We start from the raw sequence: 21,748 nt of genomic DNA, 5'->3' as shown, positions 1-21,748 counted from the left end.
GTTAGGTGTGCTACATTCATCTTAAAGAACAAGTGCCATCTCTGCCATAAGTTGCAGTGGGAAGAGAGGGTGACTGATGCATGCAGGAAAGAAGGGAGAGCACATGTGACATTTTCTGTTAGCTCTCATATTCACAGTTGAACTTGTTACTTTCCTGGCTTTCTGAGATGAATAAGGGCTTCCCCTAGTGACCCTATTTTTGTTAAGAATTTCCTGTGTTCTTGCTCCATGCTCTTTCATTTGCAAGTTGAAAACTGCCCCCTTTCCCCAGAAGACATTTTTTTTTTTTTTTTTGAATCGGAGTCTCACTCTGTTGCCCAGACTGGAGTGCAGTGGCTGCTCTCGGCCACCGTAGCCTCGACCTGCTGGGCTCCGCCGATCCTTCCGCCTCAGCCTTCCAAGTAGCTGGAACTACAGGCACACGCTACCATGCCCAGCTAGTTTTTTGATTTATTGTAGAGATGAGGTCTCACCAAGTTGCTCAGGCGGGTCTCAAACCCACGGGCTCAGGCAGTCCACTCACCTCAGCCTCCCAAGGCACAGGATTACAGGCTGAGCCACCGAGCCTGGCTCAGAAGACATGTTATAACTTGACAAATACATATATTTTCACATGCTACCTTAGTGAGTCATTTTGCTTCTCAGACATTTAGATTCAGAATTGCTTAATTGTATCCCATGATGGGTCTCTATGTCCAGTGCCTCCCTTGTCCTGCTTTTAGGGCTATATTTGCAAACATTAAGCTGCTTCAAGATTGCTTTTAGGCCAGTCCTTTAGCCGAAGTGAGCTAATCCAATGAGTCATTGCAGATAAATGGCCTAGCCTCATAGCACATAGTAGAAGTTTAATAAATGTTGGTTTCCATAGTTGCTAATCAGCCTAAATTAGCTGGGTTTGTGCCTTTAAAATTCAAAATGCTAATTCTTAGAGAAAAAAAAAATTTCTTGGTTGTGATGTTAGTCTAGTTGGAAAATAACAATATGAACAAAATGACTTTAGAAGTGTCCTTGTTGTCCAGGGCTTTTCTCTGCAGGGGCATATGGTTGCCCAGGATTTGCTTACAGTGCTTTGAGCTTCTTCAGAAACAATATCTGTCTTCTGTCAAAGTTTCAAAGAAATCTGTCTGAGGAACACAGCAATGCTAATGATAAGGTCTGGGGCTTCAGTCCTTGGTTGAAGTGGCCTAGTGGTGGTGTCATGGGGATTAAGGCGTGTTATCTGACATAAGAATAAAGCCCCGCTGATGAGTGCAGGAGCACACAGTGACTGTCTTGGGCTGGGCATGATTCTCGGGGCTTATTTTAGAGTCGAATGAAAGCAGGCAATTATCATGTTCTTCAACTATAATCAGCCAAACAGGATACAGGTAGCCATATAATTGAGTTATTTAAAACAGTAACAAAATCACTTCAAAAAGGGTAATAATCTGGAAGTCTCCTTTTCTGCAATATCTAGTTAAAACTGTCCAAGTGTGGAGAAGACAGGGAAGTGTTGTTTTGTAACTTCCTCAATGGCAGTAGTATGAGGAAAGCCTCCTTTGGAAATGAAAGACAGGAGCCCTGGCCTGGGGGCTGCCCTAGAGCAATTTAGTTTGGCCTCAGCATGTAAACTGGAGCCTTTGAAAATGATCCAAGGAGTATCCTGAGTTTTCTGCCATCTGTCTGTCAGGATGGTTACCATGGCAAGGGCTGGTCACAAGCCCCATCAAGAGTCATCGGCTGTTGTCGTCATGGTTCTCAGTTAAGAAACCCGTGGACTGAAGTTCCCATATCATCTCTTGATAACCCTAGCACAGCTTCTGAGGGTGCTCCGTACTGTAATAACAAGTATGGATTTTAGTCTACATTGCATTTCCCAACGTACTAAGAAAATCAAGAGACTTGTCCATCCTCCAGCTAGCTGGGCAAAACCTGGATGGATTCCCATTGCATTAAATATGACCTCGTTAATTAATAGTGGCAGTGAAAAACATGCTAATAAATATAACAGCAGCCACAAACCTATTTTCTGTTTAATGCAATCTCTGTACCAGGTGCTGTGCTAATTACGACACATAGATAACCTCCTTTAATCCTAAGACCTCCCTATAAGGTAGCCATTGTTCTCACCATTTCAGAGATAGGAAACTTGAGGCATCAAGAAGGTTAAGAAGACATTGTTATAGTGAACCGGTTAGGTTTTGACTCAGGTGTCACTGACTTCAAAGCTGCCACTTTAATTGTTATGTCACGATACCAACCCTTCAGCCTTTGGGAACAGTGCAGCTTTAAAAGCCCAAACTCTAACAAACAATGGAATCAGATCTTCTATTGTAAGGATCTTAACAAGGCTAGCACACTTCATAGCATATTTCAGTGTACTTCTATGCATCTGATTGTTTAAATCTCAGAACATCTCTGCAATCATTCTGTAAGTGAGAAGATGAAGCCTCTGAAGAGAACAAGCACCTGTTCAAGGTCACACACTGAATATATGGAAGAACCAACTTTTAGAACCAAGGTCATTCTACATTCATGTCTCTAAGACTCCAAGCCCATGCATGTTCCTCTCAACACCACACAGGCTCTCACCCAGCTCTGGCACAGGTTTTAGCTGTAGAGATAGAGTTGGGTAGTAGGAAAAGGACAAATCAATACTAATTCTTACCAAATCCTAGAAAGTCTTTGCAGTGTTACTCGTAGAAATTTCCTGGGTGAGGATGGAGATGATGGTGGTATGGTGGGCTAGTCAGGAACCAATTAGAGTTGTCCATTCTTTCAAGGTGAGCAGCTCTATGTAAACCTACCCTCAAAGTATGAGGAAGTGAAAAGGCTGGAGAAAAAGGTGAACATATTTAGTTTCCTAGAAAGAAACATTTAATAGGGACTTACAAACAGAAGCCATGTCTGTATCTTGGGTAGAATGAGACAGGATGGTAGATCCCTGCTGCGTCACCCCCAGACCCAATGAGCCACAGGGAAGGGGTCACTCAAAAGGGTTGTATAGGACAAGTTATGTATGATAACACCAATGTTGTTTGACCTAGGGGCAGGATTTACCGTATGTACCTGCTCTTACACAAGGAACAGTAAATAAACAGGAAATCCTAGAACCTTTTCAGAACTGGAGATAACCAGAAATAGGCATGGTAGATTAGCATCCAAGATGAAGTTGCTTTAGCCACCACATTCACCATGATCCTCAATCTAGCCTATGATTTATCCCAGTGCCTGGGTTAGTGTTGGGGCCATGTCCATGGTGAGCATTTGTGTGACATTTGTGCAGGGGCATCCCAAGCCTAATGCTTGACTAGTGTATGGTCTTCATTTCTGTTTCTATAAACAAAGCTTCTTGCTTGCATCTGCATGAGAAAAAATGCTAGAGGAGAGTGAAGAAGAAATATTTTGATGAAGGTGGGGCCTTGGGGACTGGCTAGTGGTTGTGTGACTGCTGGAGATCCCTTGGGCTTTGCTGCCCAAGAAATGCTGTGTGCCACCGGTAAGGGGGTGGCTTGCATCTTCCATTTGGTCAAATGGGGCCAGTGTTCCACTTGGTACCCACAGATTAACCCATTTGTTGGTCATGTCTCTCCAAGAGACCTCCACATCACATTTTGCAGTACACCCCTTTGTTCTCAGTTGTGTCATCATTTGCTCAAGATTTGTGCAACCAGGCAATCATTCATGCATTTAACCTTTGAAAACCAAATGCCTTCTTTATGCTGGGTGCTGTACCAGGTGCTACATGTTGGCGTGGAACAGATCCAACACCAATTCTGTTGCATGGAGCTTTTATTTCTAGTGTGCTTTCCAAGCACAGCAGTAGTACACTCAACATTAAGCATGATACTATTCTAGAAAGGAATTCCTGTGGGGAGAATTCCATCCAGTCATTAAATACATGTATTAAAGTGTTTAAAATAGCATCTGGCAGCTGTTGTGTAACTCAGGCAGGACATTAAGTGTCTCTCCTCTGGGGTGCTAGGAATAGTGGGAGGGGATGCTGAAGGGCAGGGTAGGGGAGTGCGTGTCTGCTTTGGCTACAACTTCAGAGTATGGGATAAGGTGCTCATGCCATGTAAACACTGGAACCTGTGTGGGTTGAAGAGGAGAAGCTTGCTCCATCATCCCCTGAAGGTTTGCTGAAAATGAACTGACAAATGGCAGATTAATAGGAGAAAAAGGGCATAGGAAATTTATTGTAATGTGCTTGGCATGGGAATCACAAGAGAGTGATTATCCAACAACCCAACAGGGCACAGATGTTTCTATGCCAGTCTTCAAGAGGGGAGGGAGGATAGGGAAAATGTGATTGGAGGAATAGTAAATGATTTCTAGGGGGAAATAAACTTGCCTGATGCTCAAACAATGGTTAACAAATAATTTCTATTGAAAATTGAATGGAGTGAATAGCTGGCTGTGGTTCGGGATGAAGCTAGTATGGACACTAGGCATGATATGTAATTTTCAGCCTCTTCCTCTGTGATGAGTTTTAATTTTCTCTGGTGAGTGAAATATCTGGGAAGGTCATTGTGTTCCTCTTTGGCAGAATTGGTTTTTAGGCAGGTAAGGGAACTTCAGAGAACAGCTTCATCCTATGCTTTGGGAGAGACAGAATTGAGAGACTTCAGGGGTGAGGGAGATAGGGAGGAAGGTCAGAAAGACCTTGAGGCTGCTTCATGTCAAAATGCTGTATTTCAGGCTAATGTTTTCTGAGCCCCAGCACATGCAACCAAAAATTGTCAGTCACATTTACTTTGTTAAATTATTGATGGGGAATTAAAATACCTTGAACAATTATAAAGTACAACATTTTTGCAACTGTGTAAATGCCATAACTGGGATGAGAGCTACACTGATAGCACCAATAGAGAAAAAATGTCCACTTTTTATTTTGTAAACTACTATTTTCAAAATAAGAATATACTCACTATTATGATGGTGACAGTAGGGATGAGGATTACAATCCATGAGAACTGGTTTCCCACAAATTGTCACTGTTCAAGGCCTGTCTTGGTCCAGACCTGCTTCCTAGTGCTTGAAACACACAAAACATGCTGCCATTTCTTAACCTAAAGTAGCCTTTCCCAGCCCTCCTGGACTTTGGAGACATGGCCCAAGTAAATTCCATCTGGGACCTAGCATCTAGTTCAGAATAGCATATTATTCCCTTTGGAGGATCTCGTTCCATGCAAACCATCCTTGTTCAGACCAGCATGACTGTTTTATCAAGTTAGTGGGGTCCTGATCTCCTTCCACCCTTCCTAATACTTTCATTCCCTTTGGCCATCAAGATCCGAGTGGTTACATAACTGTGTTCCTTGTTTGTCATTCTCATCAGGCCTGCTTGGTGTTTGTCACTGTTGCATTTAATGACAGTGATGACTTACCTTGTGGTACACAGTATCTTTTGAGTCCTGTGTTTTCTCATGTAGTGAAGCTCTCTTCTATGTTTTCCTACAGAATTACCCTTTATGACTACCAAGCCATGTGTAGAGCCAACAAGGAAAGCAGCGATGGTGCCCATGGCCTCCTGGATGTAAGTACAGTGCTGTCACCCAGAAAACAGCTGTTCGTTCCTGTCTTTCTCTCGTGTGAGCCTATCTCCCTCTTTGGAGCAATCAAGTTTATCTTGTTTCAAAACCATGAACATTTTGACTTTATTCATTAAAAAAAAACCAAAACAAAAAACACTTCTGTTCAAACCCAAATCCAGTGTTTATGTGAATGAAAAACAGGTCTAAAGTCTTTGATGGATTAATGTAGTCGCCCCTTTTGATGAATAGAAAAAGAAGTTTTGTCAGTTCTCTCATTTGTATATAAAAGAATTTGGTTTTGTTCAACAAAAATCTTCCTTTTGGTTTTTGTAATAGAGCTCTGAGCCCATGCGCTAATTCCCATTTTGATCACAGATACTCCCCCCTAATCATGCCAATGTCGAGTTTCAGCATGGTTTTCCCTGGAGCTGGTTCCTTGGTGATGTCAAAGTTGAGGATCAATCAGTGCAGCTATTGTATCACTAGAAACTGGCTCTCAGACTTCCAGAAATTGACTGTTATAATTTACCCCCTCAGGTTAAAAATATAATTTACAATGTAAATTTGGGCAGGAATACCCTAAAACACAGGAAAAAAAAAAAAAAACAAACAGACACAGTATACCTCCATATAGGCCAGCATATGTGTATAAATATAGCTCTTCCAAAGTTATCATTTTGTAAGTATCAAAAATTAACCTAAAATTTGGTTGGAAACACAGCATTTAAAAGCCATTTTGGTTGTAAGATGTATACGCTTTCTAATTTGCAAATGTCAGATTTTACAAGGGGATTATTTAAGAACCAAATATTTAACATGATTCTCCTACACTGAGGGAGAAAGATGATTCAGAGCTGGGAAATTTTTTGAGAGGCAGCTAAGAGTTGGACATTTTGAAAAATACAGCTTTTTAGTGACACTCGCCATGTCTTTCCAAACCTAACTTCCCAAACCTTAGCATGAATATTTCCAGACATAAAATGTTCCCAAGATATGTTTTCATCATTAGGCTTAAAAGCTCAATTCTCTTGAATGATAATGTGCATTTAATTTTTTTAAGTCCCGTATTTACATAATCCCTTTGTTTATTCATATATTGAGCCAGTGTCTGGCAAGGAATGCTTGAGTGCCTTCCCTGGCCTGTGAGTGAGTGGTCCCTGTTCCCAACCCCCAACCTCCAAAACTTCCTTAATCCTTTTATTCATTCTTTCCTCCCTCTGACCCACACTACCCACCCCAGCAGGTACAAAAACACAGAATTGTCCCATGGTCTGACCACCCAGGTCTTTTTGAAAGAAAGATGATTATTTTTCAAGTCATAAGATGTAATGACAAAATCACAGGACTGCAAAGTTACATTTGGTTTAAGGAAATAGTTAAAAGTTCACATCCTTATCTGACCCTAATCCTGGGAGTCCTGAGCCCTCTGATTCAGGGAATGATGTCATAGCACTCAGTCAAATCGGAGCAAGAGATATATAAAGTCTGAAATCAGGGCTAGGGACAGACTGGGAATAACTTCAGTATTTTTGTTGTTGTTCTGTTCATTTACTTTCTGGCCCCAGATGGGAATGTTTTAAGTATGGTTAGGGGTATGTAAATTTGTACTTGTTTTGTTTAAAACTGGACAATCCCACTATTTCTCATTCTAGTTAGTTCTTATAATTAGAATGTTCAGAAAGTAGGAGAAGACACGACTTCAGAAGCCAGGATTTGGCATGCACTTCAATTATCTAATATCTAAAGGTAACCACAAAAGCTTCTAAGATTCTTCCGAACCCGACATCTGGACCCCAATTCCGGGCTTTGCCAGTGTCATTGCCTGTCTCTCAAGTCTACCCACCTCTCACATATCTGGCATACCTAGGTACAAAGAACTAACTGAGGGGGAAACTTGGTATTTTCCAGAATTCAGGAAATTGAATTATCCACATAGGAAATATCACAGAGTAAACAATCCAACTGCTTTTTTTCATTAAAATATTCTGAAATAAAGATCAGGTTGTCAATGCCTTCTTTTGCAGAGTGAGAGGATTTTCTGCAAGGAGAAAATCACATGTTTATATGGTTATCATTTTTTCATGTCCACATATGTAAGTGTGAGAAAAGGAGGCTTAAATCCTACATAATTCATAAAGTCCAGTGTATACAATTTTTACTTATGTCAATGAATGACATACAGTGATGGAGAACAGGGAATCACCTTTTCAAGAGGCAGCCCTGTGAATTACCATTTGAAATTAGTTATATGATTCCAACCCCCTCAGCCTTAGACTGCGAAATATTAACCCCTAGAGGGTAAAGGTTTAAGCATCGTTTGCTGAACTTCCTTTTTCCTCCCAGTGATAACCCTTGTATTAGATCATGTTTATTTTACTTGTAAATCATATCACACTAGAGTGGAGTTCAAAGTTTTAAAATGTTAGTTTTGGGATACAATATCCAACCATTTTCTTCCTCTAGTTAGAATGTCGCTGTTTTTTAACATGATATTAATCTCTCGAGAAGAATAACATTGTCTTAATATAAAGCTTTAAATTAAACTACAAATGTTGTGTGTGATACATTGTTTTTAATTAACTGACTTCTCTTCAGCCTTATAATGCCTTCCTCTCTGCAGTAAAATGGATAATGACAGAACTCGTCTTGTAAGTCAATTGCTGCAATTTTGAAAAGTATCATTATTTTTCGTGGTGTGTTATAAACTGAATTGGGAGCCTGAGCTTCATGTTTTCAATAACCAATAGATTCATATAATACTCTGAAGTAACCTCATTGAATATCTCAAAATATTGAACACTGAGACCCAAAAATATATAATTTATTAGGTTATTCATGATCACTCCTTATGCCTTTATGTCATTGTTTAGCATAGTAGCAGCTTGCAATACACAAACCAAATTTATTTATTGTGGTTACTGTTAAATTTAATATGGATATCTGGCTGTTTTTAATGCAGCCTGGGTGGGCTGTGGTCAAAAGAACACACTGCCGTGACTGTCCACTGTGCTACTTTGAATATCTTGCCCTGTGCAGGAGTGGGGGCTGGTGGGACTGTCAGCTTGGGTTAGGGGCTTTTTTCAGGTGTGATTTAATTGTTTATCTTGTCAAATTCTGGTCCTGTTTTGGAGGGTGTTGAATGCATGTGTGACTTAGGTAAGACTTGAAATGGCACAAAGATGAAAGGCTTGACTTCAGACCAGATATTGGGCACATTGCAGAAACACTGTGTCACACAAAAGGGAAGAATTTCATGGACAAGCATGTAAACCAGATTGTTTAAGTTGCAGCAAACTCTCTCCTTCTTATTTCCCCCATTAAGACTCCAGTTCTGTGGGTTTAAGGCAAATTTCTTGCCATTTGATAAATAGACCTTGTTGTCTTCATTGCTTTAATGTAACCTACATTCATTTAACAAAGTTTCTAAGTTTGAATGGGAAGTAAGTTATCCATACACATAAGAGACAGAAGAAATATGTTAACAGAAAATAGTAAGATTTTAAGAGAGAGAGAGCGTTGCTAGGGACAGTAGCCACAAACCTAAAAAATGAAGACTGAATTTTGATTTCTCACCATCCATTTGAAGGATGATTTATATCATTTTTGCATTCTTTACAAGCAATTGAGAAATGTTGATTTTTATGAAGTGTCATTGGGCATAATTTCATAAAGGGAAGTTTGTCCTATCTCCCCCTACACACACACACAGACACACACACACACACACACACACACACACACACATGGAAAGAGACAGAAAAAGACAGGCTTAAGCAAGTTTGAGTTGCAGTATAAATTTTGAAAGCATCCTTTGTTACTGCAGACTGTAGTCTAGGTAGAGAATATTCTGCTTGGATTTCTGAACTAAAGCAGGAAGCCCTTTAAAAATAATTGGCTATTTACTATGGGATCAAACTAATGGTATTAGGAGCAAATAGCAAGTGAACAATGACTAGAAAATTATTTTGCCCTACACAGCAGTGTATTTCTCTTCTAGTAGACTAGTAGTCTAGGGAAACCAGATTTCAGGGTTTGGTTAGCATTAGGGGATAAAATGGTCTTTCACGAGTAAGATAAAGCTCAGTGAAAATTCAGTGGTAACTCAACCGTGTTGATATCTCCAAGTTGTGATGTTAGTCTTTCAAATGAGGTGAGTACTGCTGAATGACACAGAATGTCACTCAGGACATGGATGACCAAGTAACTTTGGGCTTCTCTGCCATTTGTTTAGGTTTCTGGTGGAATTTAACCTCTGCAGTTGGTGGCACTCCGACATGACAGCTAAAGGTAAGCCACAGCTGGTTTCTGTTTTTCAGCTGCAAGTTCATACCCTAGGTTCACTGGCCACTTTTTCTCTGGGATGTACTGGCTTGCATTCAGCTCCCCAGGATAAAGTGCTGATTTTTCAGCTGTCAGCAAAAGCCACCCTTTGTGCTAAGTGCCACACCATCCAGCCTGACAGAAAATTCTGTAGGCTCCATGAAGTCAATGTTGAATGTGCATTTTGACCCATGACTTTACTTAAGACTTTGAGGTCATCCATTGCACAGGTAAATTCTTCAGGAAACTCATGGGCAATGATGACATCTAAGGGAGACAGACGTATCACTAGTGTCTCAGGCTGAATGAACAGATAGCCATCCTGGTTTGTTTTTTTTTTTACATCTACTTTTATAAAACATTCATCTGATGACACTAAATGCTTTTGGTGATTTGAGCTGTAATTAGTAGAGATTCTTAGAAGCATGCGTGGTGGAGTTAGATTAGTGTGAGTTGGAGTCCTGGATCAGAAAAAATGATAGGTATCTCTTAGGAAGTGTGTGTGTGTGTGTGTGTGTGTGTGTGTGTGTGTGTGTGTGTGTGTGTGTGTGTGTTATCATTTATTATAAAATGATAAAAACAAATCATGTTATAGGCTGACCATGATAACTGGAACATAATAACTCCCTAAAAAGTTGTAGCTGTAATATTGATGATGACAATGTGACCATGGCAATGATGATGCTTACCTACAAATCCAGTGGTCCTTAATGAATGTGATTTCCCAGCAACTGCTCCAGACCTGCCCAGTCACTTCCTATTTCTCAGATACACTCTGTTCTTTCTTTTCTTTGTTCATTCATTTATGTTCATTTTTTTTCCTGAGATGCAGACTACTACCATCCTTGTTATTTTTAATGATCTTTTAAAAGGAGAGCTATTGGTAACAGAGTAGCATTTCCCCAGGTGCTGGGTGTATTTTAATCTGGCATCCCCCAGTCTGTGAGGATTCCTTCAATCCCTCCAAGCAGAATTAGTAACATTTTCCTCCTGATCCTGCCCCAGTCAGCCCACACATTTTCCTGATTCTTCCCTGCCATGATTGTTTCAGTGTGTGTGCTTTACACTAAACCAGAATTTCTTGATAGTAGGCACTATGTCTTAACTGTTGTTATATCTTGGCACTTGGTGCTTAGCACATAGTAGGTGCTTAATCTTTGCTCAGTAGATGTTCCCACTGATCTTTCTTGTGCCAGGCATGACCATCATAATCACTATGGACATAGCTTTGTAGCTTACGAGTGGGCCCATTTGGCCTGAATCCAGGAACTCTATAATTTCTGGTTAGAACATGAGATAGAACTGCAGTCTTACCCATCCTGACACTGCACAGTGCGGCCTCTGGTTACAGTGAGCCTGATATGAATGTGACCAGGCTTGACTCTGCCCTGAGAAGCTGACAGCCCAGTGGAGCAGGACCCTGCGCTCTGCTCTCTCTCTCACTCACTCACTCTCACACCCACCCACCCACACACCCACTCACACACACACACACACACACACACACACACACACACACACACACACATACACACACTGTCCTGGTGACCCCCAGAGCTTGGATCCAATCCTTACCCCTTCCTGCTGGGTTAGTGCCAGTTTTGAATGACAGTGAGTACCCAGAATCCCACTTGTAGAAATTTAGCCCAAAACATAAACTGAGATGGGAACAAAGGTTTCTATGATAGGGTGACCATCACTGATAAATTTATGATCACAAATACTGGTAACTCTTTAAACGTCTGACAATAAAAACCATTTAAAAATAAATGACAAACCAATCCACAGAGAGGCATATTACTTTGTTTCTGAAAACTCTTCAATTAAACAAAAAAATTCTCAGGAAATTAAGTAATATAACAAAACAAAATAAAACTCAAGATACAAAACCTTATATACACCCAAAACACATTAAATGGTGGGGAAAGGGCATACAGGGCTAAACAGGGTCAGCAGTCAGTGTGGGAAATTGGAATTCATAAACAGGGACTCAAACACGAACAAAAGAAGACTGGTATGTCTCCGAAGAGCATTTTTCCTATAGTATAAGTTTCCTTTTGTTAAAAGTGCACATGATTTGAAAAGGCAAAATGAGAAGAAACCTACTAAAATGGGCACTTACCTTTTTCTACTTACTAATTTTATTTGACTCGCTTTTCCATGATTTTACTAACAAGGTGAAAGAAAGATAAATGCTATTAAAATAAAAGGAAGAAAGAAAATCAATGGAGGCCAAGAAAGTGGGTTGCAAGTTGGTGAAATGGCTGCTCTCTCTGTGGCACCAATCACCTGGGGACATATCCCCTGTCCCTCCGAATTAGGCTGTGAACTCTCAGAGGTCAGAGTAGCTGTTTAGCCTGGTGATTGTGTGCCCTGGTTTTGAAGTCAGGCAGCCTTCCTTGGCCTCTTGCTAACTATGAGGGCCTGGGCAAGTCAGTTGGTCTCTCTGGGCTTTGGCTTCCTTGGTTGTTAACAGAGGCAACAATTGGCATAGCGTGGTTGTGAGCAATGAATTGAATAGCGCATGCAGAGCCTATGTGCAGGTGCTCCACGTGTGGTGGGTGCTCAGATTTGGCCGTGGTGGGTTTTAACTAAGAGGTCTAGCTGTTTCTCGAGAGCATGCGCAGGGCTGAGGGCAGCCAGCTGGTCATCTTCAGTGGTTTACTCTCTGCACACAGTGCAGCCATGCCCTCTGCTTCATGCTAACCTTCACTCTCACTCCTCTCATTTTCACCTAGATTTCTTTCCCTGCCCCATGACCTGGAACCACAGACACCAACCCACACTCTTGTTTTAGTCCTGCAGTTTCGACAGTTGTATGTTTCTGTTGAGTGCCAGGTGCAGCGATCTTTACTTAGTGGTTTTCAAATGGAGACAGTTTTGCCTCCCAGGGACCACTGCAATGTCTGGAGACATTTTTGGTTGTTACAGTTTAGGGGAGGGGTCATTATTGGAATCTGTTGGTTAGAGGTCAGGGATGCTGCTAAACATCCTGCAACACACAGGACAGACCAAAAATTATCCTACTCAAAACGTCAATAAAGCTACAGTTGACAAACCCTGACCTGGACGGAGGGGTACAGAAGGGGACAGTGAATATGGGAGGAGGGTATGGTCTTTGTGCTCATGAAGTTCAGAGACACCTGTGACAGTTCCCATTCTGAAATTTCATCTTCCCCATAACCTTGGCAGCTGAACCAAGAGGTCACATTTTTAGGTAAGAGGAGTAACCTGCTTTATTTAACTCTCTGTTTTCTTTTTTTGTATTTGTTTGGTTGTTTGTTTTGTTTTGTTTTGTTTGAGTTGGGATCTCACTTTGTCACCCAGGCTGGAGTGCAGTGGCACGATCATAGCTTACTGCAGCCTCGACCTCCTGGGCTCACATGATCCTTCAGCCTCGCCCTCCTTAGTAGCTGGGACTACAGGTGCCCAACACCACACCCAGCTGATTTTTTGATTTTTCTAGAGACAAGGTCTTGCTATGTTGTCTAGGCTGGTCTCGAACTCCTGGGCTCAGCAGTCCTCCCACTTTGACCTCCCAAAGTGCTAGAATTACAGATGTGAGCCACCATGCCAGGCCAGCTCTCTATTTTCTGTCTTAGAGAACTTTTTAAAAAGAACCTTAGTAGATCATTTCAACAAGTCCTCTCTCTCGACTGCCAGATTGTGAGACCTCCTTCCCACTGATTATAGAAAGATTTTTGTCAAGTAATTGCATTGCCACATGGTGTGCATATACACAATGCTGGCATTTCCAGAGATCTGGCACATAAACTATCTTCAAATCCCTTCAACAACTCTGAGAGGTGGGAATTGCTACAATTGGTCACCAACCCTCTCTGAAGCACATTAAGTCAGACAGCTAACAGACAGTGGACTCAGACCTAAGCCAAGACCTTCCCTTGCTGGATGTTGATGAGGGCCGTAGCTGCCCTTTTCTGAACCCACGTGCTGAGCGGGTGCTATGTAGGAATTGTCTTACACCAGCCCACAGCCCTCTGCTGGGCATCAGTGTGACTTTTTCCATCTTATTGATGAAGAAACTAAAACCAGTGGAGGTGAATTAGCTCATTTACTGGTTTGCTATCATTTTATCTTATTAAATGTAAATGTAAACCCAGACCCAGTGTATGGAGGGGAAAGTTTCAGGCACCATACAATATTGGACTTGCAAGGTTTCTTCACTCTAAATTTACCAGTCCCTTACCAGATAAAGACCCTGAGCTAAGACATACATCCTTGTGTTAGCTAAAAATGGAATCCATAATTACACTGTTTATGTGCTTCATTTCCTTAATGAAGGGGACTGTGGAAACCCATTTCTGCTTGATTATCACAAAGGTATCATTTTGCACAAAGACGACGGAGCTTGCTGGCACCCGGTTGTGAGTGGGGGTGCATTCACAAAGACAAAAGGAGAGGAAGGCTTTTCAAAAGGGAAATCTATTCATTCCCAATTGTCTGCATATAATCACTGTGAACCCAAGTCAGTTATTCTCTCCAGGGACATTTGTTACTTGGGGAAAATTAAAGAAATTCTATTGTGCTGATGCTTCATTGTGAGTGAGTGATGGGTCATGGTGACATCCGATGTAACTGGGGTACGAGGCAGAGTGCTGTGGTGGCAGAGTGTGGCTCTGGAGTGTGAGTGTCCAGGCTCGCATCTGAGTCCACCACTCTCTGCAGTGTCACTTTGGGCAGGCGTCTTAATTCCGCTGAGGTTTTGTTTCTTCATCTGCACAATGGGACAGTAGCAGGACCTTGCTCACTGTGTGGTAATGAGGATTCTGTACATGTAGAATGCCTAGCAGTGTGCTGGGCATGTAGCAAGTGCTTAGTGAGTACTGGCTGTGAAGGTGGTGCTGGTTTGCTGTTTAAGTGAAGATGATCATGAGGAGTCACTCTGTGGGACCCAAGGCAGGTTGCTTGCTATCTGAACCTCAGTTTTCTCTTATGGAAAAAGAATGCATTAGTCAGGCTGAGTTCCATGATTCCTGTAAGATAGTAAGTTTCAAACACCCAAAAGTTAAAACAGTGCCCTAGTTATTGGTTTAAAATTCCATAAATAGCCCATAGTGACTGGCGCACACACACACACACACACACACACACACACACACACACACACACGTATATGTGTATATATATGTGTATTCATATATATATATGAAGACAAAGAATGGTCTTCATATTAAGCCATGTTATGTAGATTAAATATGACCATGGTTTTATGTGATAATTCATGTGTTTCCCAAAAGCACTCAAGCGACTTTTAGCCAGTCTATAGTCATGCTGCAAATAGACTCAATGGTTTATCACTGCATCGGTGTGGGGTGCCCTTCAATAGTCAAAGGAAAAAGAATTTCATCTCCAGAAAGAATCAGAGCCAAATGAATCTTGCCACTGAGAGTGCTGGACTCATTCCATTGTAACTGGGCCCAGACAATTAGAATTAGAGATGGTGCAATTATCAGGCTTATTTAAATCATGTGTGCTGCCTATCTCAGCTTGCCCTAAAGACCTTTCTTATTTTTTTCATTGGCCAAACTTCACAGAGCAGTTAAACATATACATGCTGGGGCCAAATGACCCAAGGTCAGATTTTGGCTTGGCCACTTCCTCGGTGGATGAGTTTAGGCAATCTAACCCAGTCCTCTCTCCTCCATTCACCATCTGCAAAACAGAGATAACAGTTGTTCATACCTCATAGTTTCTTTTTTGATTTTGTCATGTTGCACTGTTAAATAATTTAATATATACAGAGCAGAGCAGCGTCTGGCACATGGCAATTTCTTCATCCATTTAGCTGTTGCCATCATTAGGCTTTCGCATTCCTTTTGTATGCTCGTGCTGTGTCCACTTATCATCTGTGCTGTTGTGTACTTAACCTTTGTTTCATTTTAACTGACTCTCTTTTTGAAATTCAAATAATGTGAATATGAAAAGGAAGCTTCATACATGGAAAATCAGGATCCTTAACCATACAGAGAAATCAGTTGCCCAAATCAGAACCCATTGTGAAAATAGTGTTACCAGATTTTAGCCAGATACTATGAGGTTTGTGGTTGGCTCCCCTAGGTTAAAAGAAGAGAGAAGAGCAAATGAAAGTAATAAATGAAAATGGCCAGGCACAGTGGCTCACCCCTGTAATCCCAGCACTTTGGGAGGCCAAGGTGGGAGGATTGCTTGAGCCCAGGAGTTCAAGATCAGCCTGGGCAACATAGCAAGACTTCCTCTCTATAAAAAAAAATTTTTTTTAAATTTGTCAGGTATTGTGGTGGGTACCTGTAATCCCAGTTACTCCCAGAGGCTGTGGCAGAAGGATCACCTGAGCCCAGGATGTCGAGGTTGTGGTGCACTGTGATTGTGTCACTAAACTCCAGTCTGGGTGACAGAGTAAGACCCCAACTCAAAAAAAATTTTCTTTTAATGAAAGAAAGGTGAAAAATGATAAATACTTCCTAGTACCAAATAAATATGTCCTCCTTACAAAACAGAGGCATTGAGAAAGATTTGGGAGGTGAATGATGTTCCCGCCAAGTACCCATGTGTTGCTACTGTTGGGCCTGCAATACCTAAAATTGTCAGACTTTCCATCTGAAAGGCAAGCAATTTATCATAAGAGACTGACATTCTCACATTTTCTTTGTCCGTTTTCCTGCTTTTATTTGCTTGAAGAACACCACTCAGGAGAATACTTTATGAATTCAGCAATTCAGTGACCCTTCTGTTGAGGTGGCATTGCTGGGTGCAAGGGGACAGTGCCCAGGACTAAGCCCTTCAGGAGAATAACAACTACCAGCACTGTGCAGTCAGCGGAGGCAGGAGCCAGGGAGGCAGCTGTCTGCTTGCCTTTGCGACCACAAAGTGGTGGCTCAGAAAAGCTGGCTGTCTGAGGACTCAGTGAAATAATGCATGTGCAGAAGTCATGGTGACAGTAAGAACACTCACTTAAGTAGCACTCACAATGTGTCAGCTGCTTTTTATGTAATTCATCTGATTCCCAAGCAACCACATGAGCTTGGTACAATTATTTCCATTTCACAGATGAGGACATTAGGGTATAGAAAGGTTAGAAACTCACTTGCTGTCTCAAAGCAGTAGCAGAATCCACCCCCTAGAATTGTGCTACTGCACAATAGCCAGCTTCTGGCAAGAAGATGGGAACACTCACTAATGACTGGCATTTCAGGAAGGCTGTGTGTGTGTGTGTGTGTGTGTGTGTGTGTGTATGTGTGCATGCACACGTCCCCGTGCACACATAGGTGAATGTGTGTGAGATTTCTCTGCTAAGAGCTGTGCATGCTTTATTTATTCCTCAGGACAATCCTGTGGGGTTACTACAGGTATCTCCCCTTAGTCAGCGGCCAGTTTCTACAAATCATATGTTCTGACTTAAAAAGCTGATGCAGAGTCTACTTCCTTTTGTTTTAAGTAGAAAAACAACCCCCAACCAATTTTCTCAAAATATACTAAAGCTCAGTGAAAATCCTATATAAGAATCATGTTAGAATATAAATGCTTAGAATGGTTTCCTGATTCCCCTACAGTTGTTTGGTTGTGACTAAACGGTTGTTTGGCATGCAGTTACGTTACGGCCTCACTCAGTGCCAGCAGCATCCCAGATGGATAGTCTAGAGAGAGACGCCTACCCAGGGTTCTGACATCCAATCAGTTGTATTTGGAATGTAACATGAGAGTTTGTCCATATATCATCTTGTTAAAACCCTACAGTGTTTTGGAATTGTAAATGTAAAGAATGTATATTATTCGATATAAACAACAGCCACAAACTTGGTACAAAGTTTGGGTATTGGAAACCTGTGAGCATAATGCATTCTGTTTGGGGAAATGTTAATGAATAGACTTCCTGTGCAGAGAACCTGTACCACTAGCATCCCCATTTTCCAGATGAGAATACTGAGGATTAACTAGAAGCAATAGAGCAGGAATTCATACTTCAAACTTCTCTTACTTAAGAGCCATCGCCCTTAACCACTACGCTATAGTATCCAAACATTGTCATCATTTTAATGTCGTAATGGTTTCATTAGAATGCTTTTGTTGTGGTTATTGTTACTATTACTATTATTACTATAATTATCTGACATTTACTTAGCATTCATTATGTTGCAAGTACTGTACTAAGTACTCAACATGTGTTGTTTACTTCTCACATCAGCCTCTGGTATAACCTTTTATCCTCACTTTACAGATAAGGAAATTGAGACTTAGAGAGGTATTGGATCTTGCCCACTGGACGTAACTTGTTTAAATAACTTAATCAGCCACCAAACCTTTTCCGAGAGCCTACTACATGCTCATTCGCATACCAGAGTTATTTGGTGCTTTAAAACTGACATAGTATATTATCGGACAAAGAACTTCATAATAGTAGGATTTGGTTCATGGCTGTGCTTCAAAGACATGACGTATTTTACTATTTCATATTTCAATTTTCTTTCTATAATAAAACCTTGCAATTGCATCATGACCTTTGTCTCACCCTAAATAATATGGTATAACTTATATTTTATACATTTATTCAGATACACATATGTGTTGTTGCTAAGTTTAAGTCTGAGGTCAGAGACCCGGTGACTGATGTAGTCCCAGAAAGTAGGATTCTTGTGATGTATAAATGATAGCTGGTCAAGCCAACACAACTGCTTGAAGAATTATAGCTTATAGGGTTGCTCGGCAGATGAAATCACTTGACTAATTAGAAAATAATGCATTATGCTGTGCCTAGAAAAATCACAAAGCAGCAGAAGGGGAACTGCATACTGAATTGCCGTGGGCTGCCAGTCATAATATTGAGCCTGTGCCTTGCATTCTTTATCTTTTTTTTTTTTCCTATCCCTACAGCCCAGAAATTGAAACAGACCCTGGAGCCTTGTGATACTGAATATCCAGCATTTGTCTCTGAGCGCACCATCAAGGAGACCACAGGGAACATTGCTTGTGAAGACTGCTCCAAGTAAGCCACCCTTCCCCAACCCCCACACCTTTCTGCTCAGTATAGCACTTTCCCAGAGGGGTGAGTGCCACTGGTGTGCACACAATGATGCGGAAAGATAGAAAACATGGCTGCCCTCTGGTGTAAGGAAGTATTGCTATCAGCTTGAAAGAAACATCACTTGGTTTTATGAGATCTTTGGGAAGTTGAGATGCATTCAGAGTGCATGAAAATGCATCCTGGAATATAGGAGATTTTTAGTCCAGTTTGTTGATGTTTGGAGAAACTCCTGATTGGTGCTTTCCTGACTGACAGTTGGCAATTAGAGTTCTCTGTTCAAGGAATGTCCTTAGGTGTCTTTAGCACAGGCCTTTGGGATTCACTCAAATCTGTTGTATTGGAAATCGTTTCTTATTGGTTTATATGCTTTTCCCAGATTACGAATGAGGTTGAGCCTCTTTTAATGGTATTATTGGTCATTTAGGGTTTCTGACCTCTTTATTCCAATTGGGTAGTTCTTGATTGTATGGTTGTCTCTGTTCTTATTGATTTGGGTGTTCTTTCTGTTTTGGATACTATTTCTTTACAATCACATGCATTGTATATGTCTTCCTATTCCACAGTCTGCCTCTTTATAGAGGTCTTTTTTATTTCGTTTTCAGTGACAGGTTCTTGTGTTGCCTAGGCTGGTCTAACACCTGGACTCAAGTGATCTTCCCACCTCAGCCTCCCGAGTAGCTAAGATTACAGACACACAATGCATAGAAGTTTTTTGTTTTTATTTTAACACAGTCTACTTTATTATTCTTTTCTTTAATGATGTGTGCATTTTGTGTCTTGTTTAAGAAATTCTTCTCTGCCCTAAAAATTATGATAATATTCTCTTATATTTTTATTCTAAATACTTCAATGTGTTATCTTTACATTTAGAACTTTAACCTCTCTGGAATTTTTTGTGTGTGGCATGAAGTGGTTCTAATTTTATCCTCCTCCATGTAATTGGCCTGTTAGCTCATACTTTTTATTGAATAGTCTTTTATTTTCCCAACAGTTCATTATGACACCTATCTAATGGACTGAGTTCTCTTTCACATGCAGATCTCTTTCCGATGTTATGGTTTGTTACTACCTATGTTAATGCCATATCTCTTTTATTTATTATAGTTTTAAAATATCACTTGATATTTAGAAGAACAAGCACACTTTCCTTATTCATATCCTATGTTGTCATGTTATTCTTGGTTCTTTACTCTTTCACATTAGTCTTGGAATCAGATTGTTAATTTTTATGAATTCTGATATGGCTTTGATTAAAATTGTTGTAAGTTACAGATTAATTTGAAGATAATTGCTATCTTTTATAATATTATACATTACCATTCATAAACCAAGTGTATCTTTTTATTTACATGTCTTTTTCTATGCCTTTAACATAGTTTTATAACTTTATATTATATTTATATCCAGAGGCCTATAGTTTTTCTTCTATCATAAACAGTATATATTTAAAACTACTTTTATAAGTTGTAATTACTTATATATAAGAACATCACTGATTTCTGTATATTGAATATTATATAAAACACATTGCTGAATGTTCTTTGAGATTTAATTGTGTGAGTATGGATGCTCTTGGACTTTTTGCATAGACAGTAATATCATTTGTGAAAAGTTTCCTTTCTAATCTCCATGGTTAATTATTGTTTTGTGTTTTATTGCTCTAGACTTCTAATACATTTTTAAACAGAAGCAATGAGATTAGTCAACTATGTCTTATTCCTGATTTAAAGGAAGTGCTTTTAATAATTACATGTTAAGTATGATGTTTGCTAAAGGGTTATAGTTTTTGTAATAAAATATAAAGAATATAAAATTCACTATTTTAAAACGTATAGTTCAGGAGCATTAAGTGCATTTACAATATTGTACAACCATCATTATTATTCATTTCTGAATAACTATAGGTTTTTGGTAGTTAACCATTTATTAGGTTAAAGAAAACATATACAAGAGTTTTGTTGCTGTTGTTATTTTTTGAAACCTGACTGGATGTTGAATTTCACTAAAAAAATATTCTAGGCTAGATACAGTGGCTCACACCAAAATCCCAGCACTTTGGGATGCTGAGGTAAGATGATCTCTCGAGATCAGGTGTTTGAGACTAGCCTGGGCAACAGAGCAAGACCTCATCTCTATTAAAAAGTTACAAAAAAATCCTGATGTGTTGGTATATGCCTGTAGTCCCAGTTACTTGGGAGGCTGAGGTGGAAGGATCACCAGAGCCCAGGAGGTCAAGGATGTGGTGAGCTATGATTGTGCCTCTGCACTCCAGCCTGGACGACAAAATGAAACCCTGACTCAAAAATAAAAAAACTTTATTACAAAAGCAATGTCCTTTAATTTGTCAATATGTTGAATTACACTGATATCATTAAAAGATTTTTAAATCATGAAATATATATTTGCAATAAGTATCACTATCTTTAATAATAGACATAGTGTCTAATGTGAAAACATACTTGCTTTTCCACAGTGGATCTTCATTATCATGATTACAAAAAATAAAAACATATTAAACCTATTGCAAAATTCAATTTGCTCTTAGAGCACTGTGAACTTTTGTATCTGTGCTCAAAGAGGAGAGTGACTATACTTTTTCTTTCTTGTTCTGTCACTTGGTTTTGCTATTAAGGTCATTTTACTGTCACCAAATTACCTGAAGAGTTTCCTGCTTTCTCTAATGTCTGTAACATTTCATGTAAGATGGAATGCAGTGTCTCTTTCTGGTAGATTTGTAAAACCCATAAAACTACCAGTGACAGAAGGGATTTGTGTGTGTGTGTCTGTGTGTGTATAAATTGAAAACTACTTAATTAGTCTATTTCGTGGTTAGATAGCTCTGGATTTTCTATTTCTTTTTAAAAGAATTTTGGTGATTATATATATTTTTAAT

General features: G+C 40.1%; 1 protein-coding gene across 1 annotated transcript in view; it reads left to right on the top strand.

Moving 5' to 3' along the window:
• Nucleotides 1-18,820, top strand: part of CACNA2D3 (calcium voltage-gated channel auxiliary subunit alpha2delta 3) — a 198,457-nt gene extending 179,637 nt beyond the window's left edge. The window contains exons 19-22 of the mRNA XM_008051748.2: nt 5,443-5,518; nt 8,112-8,164; nt 9,748-9,803; nt 18,705-18,820. Coding sequence (XP_008049939.2) covers nt 5,443-5,518; nt 8,112-8,164; nt 9,748-9,803; nt 18,705-18,820 — 301 coding nt within the window. The remainder of the gene's footprint in view (nt 1-5,442; nt 5,519-8,111; nt 8,165-9,747; nt 9,804-18,704) is intronic.
• Nucleotides 18,821-21,748: the final 2,928 nt, after the last annotated feature.

Source organism: Carlito syrichta, unplaced genomic scaffold (genome assembly GCF_000164805.1).
Source record: "Carlito syrichta isolate Samal-C Ts95f unplaced genomic scaffold, Tarsius_syrichta-2.0.1 Scaffold230150, whole genome shotgun sequence".
Lineage (NCBI taxonomy): Eukaryota > Metazoa > Chordata > Mammalia > Primates > Tarsiidae > Carlito > Carlito syrichta.
This window is presented reverse-complemented; position numbering and strand designations above follow the sequence as displayed.